Genomic DNA, 13,686 nt, shown 5'->3' on the forward strand with positions numbered 1-13,686 from the left:
CCGGCGGCGGCGGAGGTGGAGCTGCAGGAGGCGACCGGCAACTGGGAGCGGCAGCAGCGGCAGCAGCACGATGGGGGCCTGTCTCGGGGTCTGCTCCCTGCTCAGCTGCGTGAGTGGCCGCCCGGAGCGGGGGCAGCGCGGGGCACCGGCGCTCCTGCGGTGCCGCAGCGGCGGGCGCGGCACAGGGCGGGGGAGCCGCGGCTGCTGCGCGTCCGGGGAGGCCCGGGGAGGGCTGAGGGACACCCCGGGAGGGCTGAGGGACACCCCGGGGACACACCCCGCTACACCCGGACGGGGAGGGCTCCAAGGGATGCCAGGAGGGTGATGCACAGTACCCCTGGGAGATACGCCTCCGTGTACGCAGCGGATACGGGGGACCCCCGGCAGGATACACCCCTGGATATGGGGGGGATGAGGGGACCCCCGAGAGGATGTTCCCTGCCTTGTGTAGCCGGGGGGATGCAGGCGACCCCCGGAGGATGCACCCCTGTGTACATGTGGGATGTGGGGCACATATACCCCTGTATATGGGGAGGGGTTCAGGGGGTGCATTCCTCAGTGGCTGGGGGGATGTGGGGGATTCTCGGAGCAGGGCATCCCACTGCAGCCAGAGCATCCATGGAGACACGGAGTGTTCACTCCAGAGAACTCTGGGGCTCTGGTGGAGGGGAATGGGGTGGGTGGCACTTGGGGGAACAGGGAAGCCAGAGCAGCGATGTCGTGCTGCACCTGGAGGAGTGGGAGGGCCTGGCCCCAGTGAGAGGCTGGGGGTCGTGCCTGGGTCCCTCTGCTGAGCCCCAAAGTGGAGATAGAGTAAGAGAAGGAGCTGGGACAGGGGGAGCAGGGGGCTGCGTGTGGGGTTCCATGGCCCAGGGTACCTGCAGGGTGTGTGGTTTGGGGTGCCATGGCCCAGGACACCTGTGCAGGGTGTGTGGTTTGGGGTGCCATGGCCCAGGGTACCTGCAGGGTGTGTGGTTTGGGGTGCCATGGCCCAGGACACCTGTGCAGGGTGTGTGGTTTGGGGTGCCATGGCCCAGGACACCTGTGCAGGGTGTGTTATTTGGGGTGCCATGGCCCAGGGCAGGCCCAGGCTGTGTGACTCAGGGTGCTGTGACGTGTGACGTGGGGCGCATGGTTCAGGTGACGCAGGCACCTGCCCATGCCAGAACTTCCTGCCCCGGTGATGCCTCACCTGTGGGCACGGGGCCAGGGCAGGACTGTGGAAACAGCCTGGGAGGTGCCAGCCTGGAAACCTGGAAATGGGACCTGTTTTGAAACTTCACCTGTGAGGGCTGGAGGTTTAATGAACAGGATGTTTATAAATGAAGGATGAAGGTGGTCTGCAAGACATCCCCCCCTCTGAACACATTCCTGTGCTTTTCCTTACGGGCAGGTGTTGGGAAAGCAGGGAGTTACTCCAGAGCAGGGCTATGGAAGTTTCTCTACGAATTCTGGACTTTTTTTCCCCCCAAAATGTGTTGTGGCTCAGACTGTGATAACAGAGTCGTCACTGTATAGGTTTAATTTTCCTGTTCCTTCTTGTGGAAGTTGTTGATGAAGGTGCTGGTTTTGTACAGGTTTGAGCTGAAGAACAACACTGAAAAAAACCAAAACCGAATGAAACACTCCCCCTAGTCTGTGTAATATTTTAAAAAAGTATTATTTTTAACAAGCTTTTGTTTAATTTTGTTGTTCCTCCTGCTGCACCTGGTTGATGAAGGGGCTGTTCTAGCACTAGATCTGAGCTGAAGAACCACAACACTGAAAAAAACCTAAACCGAACTGAGCAACTGTAGCTGTGGTTTAGGGTATTAACCCTTTAGGTGTAGTGGAAATAAGACACAGTTACATGTTTTTTTTCAGGACAGGAAAGAAGACAAATTTATTCTAAAACACACTGCTTAAGTACAGTTTTCTGAAACTTAAAAGACAGGATAAAGTTGATGGTTGCAGAGAGAGTGACACTTTTTTCTTAGGCCTGGTCACGCACTGAAACAGGTGTTTTATCAATTTATTTTTATTTTGACTAAGTTATTATCCTGGGAAAAAAATCTTCCTGGCTGAAGCTGAACCAGCTTATCAGCCTGGGAACAGAGCTGAGAAGCTCCGGCCTGGAAGATTTTCCAGGCTGTAATTTTCCTAGCTCTCTTAAGTGTGTGTCCACAAGCAACCTCCCTAGTCTGTATGTTTTATTATTATTATTTTTAACAAGTACATCCTGACTAACTTCTGCTCTGCCTGCATCCCTTGAGTCACAGCACCACGAGATTGCCAAGCCTTTTCTTCAGCGCTTTCCCAATAAAACCCTACAAGCTGCTCCTGAGTGGGACCTTGCATCACAAAAGGAGAATTTCCCTGCATGCTGTGGTTTTCCAGGCTGCCATGAGCAGTGTGGTCATTCTGAGCTGCCTCCCTGCCTCACAGGCCTGGGCTTATCAGCAGAAGGCTGCCCCAGCCAAAGCAAACCCTGGGGTTTGGGTAATCCTTAGACACCCCTTGGGGACACTCAACTCGTGGTACCAATCCAAAGCCACCTGCCAGGCAGGAAGGTCACAGCTCCCCAGGCCTGTGCCTGTGGGGGGTTTGGTGCTGATTAACCTGCCTGCTCGTTAATTTGGCAGCAGAGAAACAAACACCGGGTGCTCGGCATTGCTTTGGGTTGACTCACTCTTGGAATTCTTGGGGCTGCCAGGGTGCAGGCAGCTCCAGATGGGGTGAGGGGTGGTGTGGTTGGGGTGGTGTTGTTGTGTTGGTGTAGTTGGGGTGGTGTAGTTGGGGTGGTGTTGTGTTGCTGTAGTTGGGGTGGTGTTGTGTTGGGGTGGTGTGGTTGGGGTGGTGTAGTTGGGGTGGTGTTGTGTTGGTGTAGTTGGGTGGTGTTGTGTTGGTGTAGTTGGGTGGTGTTGTGTTGGGGTGGTGTGGTTGGGGTGGTGTAGTTGGGGTGGTGTTGTGTTGGTGTAGTTGTGTTGGTGTAGTTGGGGTGGTGTTGTGTTGGTGTAGTTGGGGTGGTGTTGTGTTGGTGTAGTTGGGTGGTGTTGTGTTGGGGTGGTGTGGTTGGGGTGGTGTAGTTGGGGTGGTGTTGTGTTGGTGTAGTTGGGGTGGTGTAGTTGGGGTGGTGTTGTGTTGGTGTAGTTGGGGTGGTGTTGTGTTGGTGTAGTTGGGTGGTGTTGTGTTGGGGTGGTGTGGTTGGGGTGGTGTAGTTGGGGTGGTGTTGTGTTGGTGTAGTTGGGGTGGTGTAGTTGGGGTGGTGTTGTGTTGGTGTAGTTGGGGTGGTGTTGTGTTGGTGTAGTTGGGTGGTGTTGTGTTGGGGTGGTGTGGTTGGGGTGGTGTAGTTGGGGTGGTGTTGTGTTGGTGTAGTTGGGGTGGTGTAGTTGGGGTGGTGTTGTGTTGGTGTAGTTGGGGTGGTGTAGTTGGGGTGGTGTGTTGGTGTAGTTGGGGTGGTGTAGTTGGGTTGGTGTTGTGTTGGTGTAGTTGGGGTGGTGTTGTGTTGGGGTGGTGTAGTTGGGGTGGTGTAGTTGGGGTGGTGTTGTGTTGGTGTAGTTGGGGTGGTGTAGTTGGGGTGGTGTGTTGGTGTAGTTGGGGTGGTGTAGTTGGGTTGGTGTTGTGTTGGTGTAGTTGGGGTGGTGTTGTGTTGGGGTGGTGTAGTTGGGGTGGTGTAGTTGGGTTGGTGTTGTGTTGGTGTAGTTGGGGTGGTGTAGTTAGGGTGGTGCTGTGTTGGTGTAGTTGGGGTGGTGTAGTTGGGGTGGTGTTGTGTTGGTGTAGTTGGGGTGGTGTAGTTAGGGTGGTGCTGTGTTGGTGTAGTTGGGGTGGTGTAGTTGGGGTGGTGTTGTGTTGGTGTAGTTGGGGTGGTGTAGTTAGGGTGGTGCTGTGTTGGTGTAGTTGGAGTGGTGGTGGGGTCAGTATTGTTTGGGTTATGTTGGGTGGGTGTTTTTGGGTTGGAGTTGTTGGGGTGATGATGTTGGGCTGATGTAGTTTGGTTGGGGTAGTTGGGCTGTTGTTGGGGTAATGTAGTTGGGATGATGTAATTGGGGTGGTCTGGTTGGGTTGGTGGTGTGGCTTTGTGGTGTTGGGGTGATGTTGGGTGGGTGGTTTTGATTTGGTATTGGGGTGATGTTGGGCTAGTGTTGGGTTGGTATTGTTGGGGTGATGGTGTGAGGTGATGCAGTTGGGCTGATGTTGGGTTGGTGTTGTTGGGATTGTGTTGGGCTGGTGTTGGTGTAGTTGGGCTGCTGTTGTTGGGGTGGTGTAGCAGGGTTGGTGGGGTGGATTGGTGGTTTAGGGGGATGTTGGGTGAGTGTTTTTGAGTTGGTATATTGGGGTGGTGTAGTTGGGATGATGTATTTGGGGTGGTGTAGTGGGGCCGGTGGTGTGGATCAGCGATGTTGGGGTGGTGTTGGCTGGCTTGTGTTGGGCTGGTGTGATTTGGTCAGTCATGTTGGGCTGGTGTTGGTGTAGTTGGGCTGGTGGGGTGGGTTGGTGTTCTTGGGGTGATGTTGGGGTGGTGGTGTGGGGTGGTGTTGTGGTGGAGTTGGAATTATGTAATGGGGTGGTGCAGGTGGTTTGGTGGTTTGGCTTGGTGTTGGGGTGGTGTTGAGCAGGTGCTTTTGGGTTGGTGTAGTTTGGTTTAGTTGGATTGGTGTAGTGTATGTGGTGTAGTTGGGTTGGTGTAGTTGGGTTGGTGTAGTTGGGCTGTTGTTGGGTTGGTGTTTTTGGGTTGTCTAGTTGGGTTGGTGTAGTTGGGCTGTTGTTGGGCTGGTGGTTTTGGGTTGGTGTAGTTGGGTTGGTGTAATTGGGTTGGTGTAGTTGGGCTATTGTTGGGATGGTGGTGTTGGACTGGTGTTGTTGGGGTGCTGTTGTGTTGGTGTAGTTGGGGTGATGTATTTGGGCTGCTGTAGTTGGGTTGGTGTTGTTGGGGTCATGTTTTTGGGGTGGTGCTGTGCACTGTGTAGTGTGGTCAGTTGTGTTGGGCTGTTGGGCTGGTACAGTTTGGGTGTTGTCATTGGGTTGCTGGTTTTGGGGTGCTGTTGCTGGGGTGCTGTTGTGTCAGTGTATTTGGGATTCTGTTTTTGGGGTGCTGTTATTGGGGTGCTGTTATTGGGGTGCTGTCACTGTATCAATGTATTTGGGGTGCCATTTTTGGGGTGCTGTTGCTGTATCAGTGTATTTGGGTTGCTGGTTTTGGGGTGCTGTTGTTGGGGTGAAATTGTTGGGAAGCTGTTGCTGGGGTGCTGTTGCTGTGTCAGTGTATTTGGGGTTCTGTTTTTGGGGTGCTGTTTCTTTGTCAGTGTATTTGGGGTGCTGTTTTGTGGTGCTGTTTCTGTTTTGTTGTATTTGGGGTGCTGTTTTTGGGGTGCTGTTATTAGGGTTCGGGTTTTAGGGTGCTGTTTCTTTGTCAGTGTATTTGGGGTGCTGTTTTTGTGGTGCTGTTTCTGTTTTGTTGTATTTGTGGTGCTGTTTTTGGGGTGCTGTATTTGGGGCCCATGTGGCATTTCCCTGCCTTGTCCAGCTCCAGCCCCGCTGTCCCAGCCTCGGGGCGGGGCAGGGTCGGGAGGAGCCCTGCGTGTGTCACCGAGGTGAGCTGGGCTGCGGGAGGAAGTGAAACTGGAGAGTTTAATCATCCCGCAGCCACTGAAAACCGACACTTCCCCATTAACCCTCGGCTCTCCTGCTGCTGCCGCCGCTTCCCTCGCCGGCTTTTTCCATCCTGCTCTTTGTCCCTTCACCGTGCTCACATTTTGGGGCAACTTTAAAAATCTTTGGAAGGCGAATCAGAATGTCCAGCACTGCTGGGAGTGTTTTCCGTGTTGTTAACCATTGTTTTCTAAAGAAAAAGACTGAAATCAGAAGTGCCCAGGCGGCTGGAGGGGTCAGTGTGTGGCACAAAGGGTTCCTTGGCTTCTCTGTGAAGGAGCTTTCAGGGAGTTATCCTAAAAGGATGTCCCAAAAGGAATCCACAGGATTCCCGTGTTATGGAGCAGAGCAGTGGGATGGGACTGTCCTATCCCATTACCTCAGCAGGAGCCTGTGAAACCTGAAATACAACCACGGAATTTGGCTGTGTAAGAATCATCCTGCAAAATAAACCTCCAGGGATGCTGCGGGATCCCAAAAAACCTTGTGCCTGTTGGAGAGAGCCCGGAGGAATGCAGGGAGCTGCTGCAGGGCTGGAGCCCCTCTGGAGCCAGGCTGGGAGAGCTGGGGGTGCTCCCCTGGAGAGGAGAAGGCTCCAGGGAGAGCTCAGAGCCCCTGGCAGGGCCTGAAGGGGCTCCAGGAGAGCTGGAGAGGGACTGGGGACAAGGCATGGAGGGACAGCACACAGGGAATGGCTTCCAGTGCCAGAGGGCAGGGCTGGATGGGATCTGGGGAAGGAATTGTTCCCTGGCAGGGTGGGCAGGGGCTGCCATGGAATTGCCAGAGCAGCTGTGGCTGCCCCTGGATCCCTGGCAGTGCCCAAGGCCAGGCTGGACATTGGGGCTGGGAGCACCTGGGACAGTGGGAGGGGTCCCTGCCATGGCAGGGCTGGGATGGCTTGGGCTGAAGCCCCAAATCCACACCTTTGTAAACAATACAAACCTCGTGATTTTCCTGTCCAGAGCTGCTGATTTTGGGACTGGTGCTTTTTTTTTCAGTTGGCACTGAAGGAGGGGGAGCTGGAGGGGTGGATTGAGCACAGAGGTGCTTTGCTACATCAGATGATGCAGTAATTCTGCATTTAAAGGGATTTTTGTTGTTGTTCCCTATTTTTTTTTTTAATTTGAAGGGAAATACAGTAATGCTGGCGCATTTTAATGCACTCTGATGCACGTGGTGCATTTAATGAGGCTGAAATGAAGCAGTCTCTAATTGAAAGCCATTTTCCCATGCTTCCAAGCTGAAAACACGATGTGATGCCCCTGAGAGCTCCTGGAGGGAAAGGATGAGAGTTCCCATGGGATACCTTGGGTCTCTCACCCACCCCAGCTCCTGTGGATACCATCAACACAGCTGTTAATGGGGCAGGGATGTGGGGCTGGCATGGGATAAGAGGAATAAGTCAGGAAGGAGGGGATTTTTCTCAAATAATGGTGTGCTTATGTTTAAAAAATATTCGAAGTCACCTTTAGTGATTTGGAGACATCAAAGTGGTCGCTCTGGCATGAGGTCCTGCTCACACAGCAGCTCCACACCTGGTTTTGTTTTCTGCCATGTCCATTTTTTACACTGATTCCAACAATGAGAAATCTGAATCGATAACGAGCCATCTTTAATTAATACTGACTACAGGCCCTGATTTGGGAGCACGTGGCCATAATAAACACACAACTCATGCACATCCCTCAATAGCAGCAGAGAGCAGAGCCCTTCCTCTGCCTGAATGTGCTGAATTCCAGCAGAGGAAGAGCTGTTCTAAGGGAACAAGGTTTATTCTGCACTGTCCCTGTGCAGGAAACTCCCACCAATGCTTTGCTTTCAGTGAGTTTGGGTTTCCTTAGCCAGGATTTCCCTGCTCTGGCACAACAGGAGTCTCTGGAATGGGGTGCATCTGGCAGCACTGCCTGTGCTGGTTTTGGGAAGCCAGGAGCCACTGCGGACTCTTGGGGATGCTGTGCCTCAGTTTCCCCACCTGTAAAGTGGCCTTTGCAGAGGGGAAGGGCAGCAGCATGAGTTGCTTCCCCCACGGTGATGATACCAAAATCTTCCCATCCTGGATTTGACTGAAAGGGCAACCTGAAATTATTTTGAAAACCTCATTTTTGTACAAAAAGGAGGCTCCTGCAGGGCAGGGCTTGTTTTGAGCAGATCCTTGCATGGAGCGAAAAACATAAGGGTGTCTCCAGACACTGGGTTTCATTTTCCAAGCTGGCTGTTCCTGCAGCTCTTTTGGTTTTCAGCAACTTTTTGGGGGAATTTGGTGCTGTTTCCAGGAGCTCCTGCAGGCTGTGGGTTGTGCTGGGAGTAGCTCTAGGCAGCAGAGTGAATTCCCAGGTTGATCTCCTTAAGAATTGAACTGGGCACAGATTTTGGGGCCAGTCTCTCCCCCTCATCACGGGCTGGTCTCCTTGCAGGTGTCCTGTCTCTGTGGTTCTGCCCCGTGCCTGCTCTGTGGCTGCTGCCCCTCAGCCAAGAACTCCACCATCTCCCGCCTCCTCTTCACCATCTTCCTCTTCCTCGGCACCCTCGTGTCCATTATCATGATAATCCCGGGCGTGGAGAAGGAGTTGCACAAGGTAAAGAGCTCCTGGAGGTCGCTGGGAAGAAACGACCCAACTCGTGGTGGGGACTTGAGGCTGAATCAGAAAAGTGAATTTTTGGGTCACAATGTGCTTTTGTTCCTCTTTATTCTGTGCATCTCACTGAAAGGAGGCATTATTAGCCCTGGTTTTCCATGGAGGGGAAATTCCATTTCATGCAGTTACTGGTATTCCCAGATGCTTCCCAGGAAAGTTGCCTACATCCTGTTTTTTGGGGTTCAGCCAATGCCTTGTCAGTCAGGGAGGTGAGACTTCAGGTGGAGAGAGCAGAGCTCTGCTGGGCTTTAGGGAAAGGCTGGTTTCATGCCAGCTTTCCACTGACCGGCTGGGTGGCTTTGTCTGTGTCACCTCAGGCAAGTGACATTGGAGCAGTCATGGTCTGCCATCCTTAGTGGCACCAGGGCTCGTGGTGGGTGTGGAATCACAGAATGGTTTGTGTTGAAAGGAATCTCCAAGTTCATCTCTTTCCACCCCTGCCATGGCAGGGACACCTCCCACTGTCCCAGGCTGCTCCAAGCCCTGTCCAGCCTGGCCTGGGTCACTGCCAGGGGCAGCCACAGCTGCTCTGGGCAACCTGAGGGCTTCACAACGGAGGAACTGATCCTCAGTCCAACCAGCAGATCTTCGATCCAGACCTTCCCACAGCCATCGGCCCCCAGCAGGATGTGCTGAGGTGATGCTCACGCTCCCATCACTATTTCAGCTCCCCGGGTTCTGTGAAGGCAGTGGCTCGGTGCTGGGGGTCCAGACCAACGTGGACTGCAGCAGCTTCCTGGGCCACAAGGCCGTGTACCGCATGGGCTTCGCCATGGCCGCCTTCTTCTGCCTCTTTGCCGTGCTCATGGTGTGCGTGCGCAGCAGCAAGGACCCGCGGGCCGCGCTGCAGAACGGGTGTGTGTGCTCCCCATGGGCCCGGGGGTGCCGGGGTGGGGACGGGCAGGACCCCCCAGCCCTGTCCCCGCTGGCTGCACACTGTGCCTCCTCTCTCCTCCCGCAGCTTCTGGTTCTTCAAGTTCCTGGTGCTGGTGGGGATCACGGTGGGCGCTTTCTACATCCCCGACGGTGCCTTCACCTCAGGTGAGGAGCAGCCCGCGCTCTCCTTGGCCCCTCTGCCCGGGATCAAACCCGGGGCTGTGCCCTCGAGTCTCACCTCCCCTGTTCTCAGCTGTTTTTTCTCCTCCTCTCAAGTCTGGTTTTACTTCGGTGTGGTCGGCTCCTTCCTCTTCATCCTCATCCAGCTCGTGCTCCTCATCGACTTCGCGCACTCCTGGAGCCAGCGGTGGCTGCACAACGCGGACGAGGGCAGTGCCAAGGGCTGGTACGCAGGTGGGTGTGCTGGCACCACCGTGATTTTGGGGCTCAGCTCGTGCCAGGGCTGGGTGAGGCTGAGCTGGCCGCGACTGGGGGCTCTGCTCCAGCCTCTCTGGTCTCCTCCCCCAGCTCTTTGTGCCGTCACCTTCATCTTCTACGCCGCCTCCATCGCGGCCGTTGTGCTGCTCTACGTCTACTACACCAAGCCTGAGGGCTGCACGGAGGGCAAGGCCTTCATCAGCATCAACCTCATCCTCTGTCTCATCGTCTCCGTTGTGTCCATCCTGCCCAAGATCCAGGTGAGGCAGTGGGGAGCACCCAGGAGCCTGGGGCTGTGTCACTCTAGGGTGCAGGAGCACCCAGGAACCTGGGGCTGTGTCAGTATAGGATACAGGAACACCCAGGAGCCTGGGGCTCTGTCACTCTGGGGTACAGGAGCACCCTGAGCACCCTGAGCACCCAGGAGCTTGGGGCTGTGTGACCCCGGGGTACAGGAGCACCCAGGAGCCTGGGGCTGTGTCACTCTGGGGTACAGGATCATCCTGAGCACCCAGGAGCCTGGGGCTGTGTCACCCTGGGGTACAGGAGCACCCTGAGCACCCAGGAGCCTGGGGCTGTGTCACCCCGGGGTACAGGAGCACCCAAGCACCCACTGTTGTGTTTGCAGGAGGCTCAGCCACACTCAGGGCTGCTGCAGGCATCCCTCATCACTCTCTACACCATCTACGTCACCTGGTCCGCCCTGGCCAATGTGCCAAGTAAGCCAGACACTGCCTTGGGTTTGGGAGAGGGATGGATGGGGAAGGAGCACCCACTGGGGTGGGTGTTTGTCCCTCTGTGTCCTTGGGGGCTGACCCTGGTGTGTCCCCCAGGCCTGCGCTGTAACCCCACGCTGCTGGTGAGGAACAGCACTGGCTCAGCCACGGCCACCGAGCCACTGACAACCTGGTGGGATGCCCCGAGCATCGTGGGGCTGGTGATCTTCATCCTCTGCACCCTCTTCATCAGGTGAGCATGTGGCTCGTGTCCCTGGGGACAGCTCTGTCCCCTGGAGCACAGAGCCATGGGAGAGGAGGTCACACCCTGGTCCAGGGGTTTTGTCACCCAAGTCTCTTTGTCCAGCCATCTCTGTCCCCAGGGGCACAGGCCTGACCACAGTCACAGTTTTTAGGGTTTCCCCACAGCCCTAAATTGCTGTGCCTGTCCTGGGAATGGCCCCAAGGACAAAACCCCTGCCACGGGGTGGCCTTACCAGAGCAGATCACTGGGTGCCGTCCCTGGACCTGCTGGCTGTGCTTTGCCTGGTGCAGCCCAGGACACCTCTCACCTCCTGCAGCAGGGACACGCTGCTGCCTCGTGCTCCCCCAGTGCCCAGCAGCACCTCAGGGCCTTTCCCAGAGCTGTTTTCCAGATGAGTGGCCACCATTCTACATTGGAGCCTGGGGTTGTTCTCCCCAGGGGCAAAACCTTGCCCTTCATTCTCTTTGTTGAGCTTGATGAGGTTTCAGTCAGCCTTCCAGTGCCTGGAGGGTTCTAAGAGAGCTGGAGAGGGGCTTTGGACAAGGGTGACAGAGATTTTAGGTTTTCCTCACAACCTGCATACCCCAACCTGCCCTGGCTGTCCCATACCTGAAGGGGCTCCAGCAGAGCTGCAGAGGGGCATTGGTTAATGGCCACAGTCACCGTTATTAGCGTGGCCCCACAGCCTTTGTCCCTCAAACTGCCTCGGGGACGGCCCAAAAGACAAAACCCCGGCCCTGGGGGCAGTAACGAGGTGATGCTGATCCCTCTGCCCGCAGCCTCCGCTCCTCGGACCACCCGCAGGTGAACAAGCTGATGCTGACGGAGGAGAGCGGGGCCGGGGCCGGGGCCGGGCCGGGCGCGGAGGAGGAGGGCGGGGTGCGCCGAGCCTACGACAACGAGCAGGACGGCGTCTCCTACAACTACACCTTCTTCCACCTGTGCCTCCTCCTGGCCGCTCTCTACATCATGATGACCCTCACCAACTGGTACAGGTGAGAGTGCCACGGACTCCCACGGCTGTCCCCTCCTCCTGGGATGCTGGTCTCCTGTGCTGGGCACAGCTGAGGTGTGCGAGGCTGCTGGACGCGCTCCCTTGTCAGCTTTAATTATTCATAGGGTCGTGCCAGGGCTTGCCAGCGTCCTCTGCTGCAGCCCAGGATCCTTTGGGAGGAGGGGGAGCAGGGACCGAGGCTGAGGCTGCAGCGGTGGGGTCACACCCCGGGATGGCTGCAATGATGGGGTCACACCCCGGGGTGGCTGCAATGATGGGGTCACACCCCGGGGTGTCTGCAGTGATGAGGTCACACCCCGGGGTGGCTGCAATGATGGGGTCACACCCCGGGGTGTCTGCAGCGGTGGGGTCACACCCCGGGGTGTCTGCAGCGATGGGGTCACACCCCAGGGTGGCTGCAGCGGTGGGGTCACACCCGGGGTGTCTGCAGCGATGGGGTCACACCCGGGGTGTCTGCAGCGATGGGGTCGCACCCCGGGGTGGCTGCAGCCGTGGGGCACCCCCGTGTTCCCTGGGTGGCACCCGTCCCTCCCGGGGCACTGGCAGGGTGTCACAGTGGTGGTGCCACCCTCGCGTTCGCTGTTTCAGGCCGGATGAGAGCTTGCAGGTGCTGAGCAGCCCCTGGACGGCCGTGTGGGTGAAGATCTGCTCCAGCTGGGCCGGGCTCCTGCTCTACCTCTGGACCTTGGTGGCTCCGCTGGTGCTGCCGGACCGGGACTTCAGCTAAGGTGGCCCTGGATGTGCTGCTGCCATCGTGGCTTTGTCCCTCGAGGCTGGGGACAGCCCCAGCTCTGCCTCGGCCTCAGTTCTTCATGCAGGAGCTGCTGTGCTGGATTGTGCCTTCTTGCAGCTCTTTTATTTTAATTTGAAAGGGATGAAGTGCCAAGCAGAGAAAATTAAGGGCTGAGAGAGACCTGAGGGTGTTCTTAAACCTCTCATCATCTCCATGTTTGTGTAGAGTGCCTTTGGCAGTGCCTCCAGACCCTCTCCACCCAGCAGACACCACTGCCTTGCCTTGGGAGGGTTTGGTTCTCACCAGCTGTTGGTGCTGCGGGACCGTGGTGCCTTTTGGGGTCTCTGGGGTCTGGCCGGGTACCAGGACCCAGGACCCGGCGGGTGTTGTGTCCCCAAACAACCTGGATGAAAGCAAACCCCGGGGACTTGTGGCTGGAGGCAGAGGTCCTGCTGCATGCCAGCCTCCATGGTGGCCCCAGCTGCTGGGGCTGTCCCGGCAGGAGGACAAGTCCCTGTCCTCTCCGGAGCACAGGTCAAGTTTCCCACAGGCTGTGCTGGCCTGGCCCCAGCTGTTTGCCTCCTTAATAAAGTGTCGTTTGGAATAAACACGGTGGCTTTGTCCCTTTGCAGTCTTTTCCTGGTGTGTGGGTGCCCAGCAGGCAGAGGGATCGGGATGTTTTTTACACTGACCCGACGCCGGGGTGGGCACAGCTGGCTGCCCGGGGGTGGCATCACTTTGGGGCATGGAAACTTGGATCCCAGGACCACCTTGCCAGCCTGTGACACCCCGGGAGCCGTGGTGGTGAGCAAAGGGGGGTGCACAACGTGGGGTGCAGAGCGTGCCCAGGGACACACGGGGATGGGGTGAGCTCCAGGTGGGGCACACACGGTGCTGAGGGCACAGAGCAGGCGGTGTCCGGGCTGGGAGCTGTCCCCGGCAGGAGGTGCCGGCACTGCGGCAGCCGCGGGGCTGGGCAGTGCCCACTGGGTCCCGGCTGTGCAGCCAGTCCTGGCGGTGCAGCCCAATCCTGTTCCCGATCCCAATCCCGTTCCCATCCCCATTCTTCTATCCCATCCCACCCCGCATCCCGTTCCCGTGCGGGGCGGCTCCAGCCACGCGATGGCGCTGCGAGCCCGCGCTGCGACACCTGCACCCCGCAGCGGCACCGATCCGGCCCCGAGTGACCCCATCCTGCACCCAGTGATCCTCAGACTGCGCCCAGTGACCCCCATCCTGCACCCAGTGACCCCCATCCGGCATCCAGTGATCCTCAGACTGCGCCCAGTGACCCCCATCCTGCACCCAGTGACCCCATCCTGCACCCAGTGACCCCATCCTGCACCCAGTGACCCCCATCCTGCATCCAGTCACCCCAT

The 13,686-nt window shown here is 57.0% G+C and overlaps 1 protein-coding gene across 1 annotated transcript; it reads left to right on the forward strand.

The window, feature by feature from the left end:
- SERINC2 (serine incorporator 2) lies at positions 1-12,915 on the forward strand. Its single transcript, XM_014887589.2, has 10 exons — positions 1-109; positions 8,043-8,204; positions 8,932-9,119; positions 9,226-9,305; positions 9,417-9,554; positions 9,669-9,838; positions 10,207-10,297; positions 10,412-10,547; positions 11,339-11,554; positions 12,163-12,915. Exons 1-10 carry the CDS (start codon positions 71-73, stop codon positions 12,299-12,301), a joined length of 1,359 nt encoding a protein of 452 aa, XP_014743075.1. The 5' UTR covers positions 1-70; the 3' UTR covers positions 12,302-12,915.
- The last annotated feature ends 771 nt before the right edge of the window (positions 12,916-13,686 follow it).

Source organism: Sturnus vulgaris, chromosome 24, assembly GCF_052056855.1.
Source record: "Sturnus vulgaris isolate bStuVul1 chromosome 24, bStuVul1.hap1, whole genome shotgun sequence".
NCBI lineage: Eukaryota > Metazoa > Chordata > Aves > Passeriformes > Sturnidae > Sturnus > Sturnus vulgaris.

Excerpts from the sequence above, each read along its gene's own strand:
- SERINC2 (XM_014887589.2), top strand. The coding sequence starts at position 71 with ATGGGGGCCTGTCTCGGGGTCTGCTCCCTGCTCAGCTGC. Across the intron at positions 9,839-10,206 it reads CCATCCTGCCCAAGATCCAG|GAGGCTCAGCCACACTCAGG; the intron begins GTGAGGCAGTGG and ends TTGTGTTTGCAG. Across the intron at positions 11,555-12,162 it reads ACCCTCACCAACTGGTACAG|GCCGGATGAGAGCTTGCAGG; the intron begins GTGAGAGTGCCA and ends TCGCTGTTTCAG.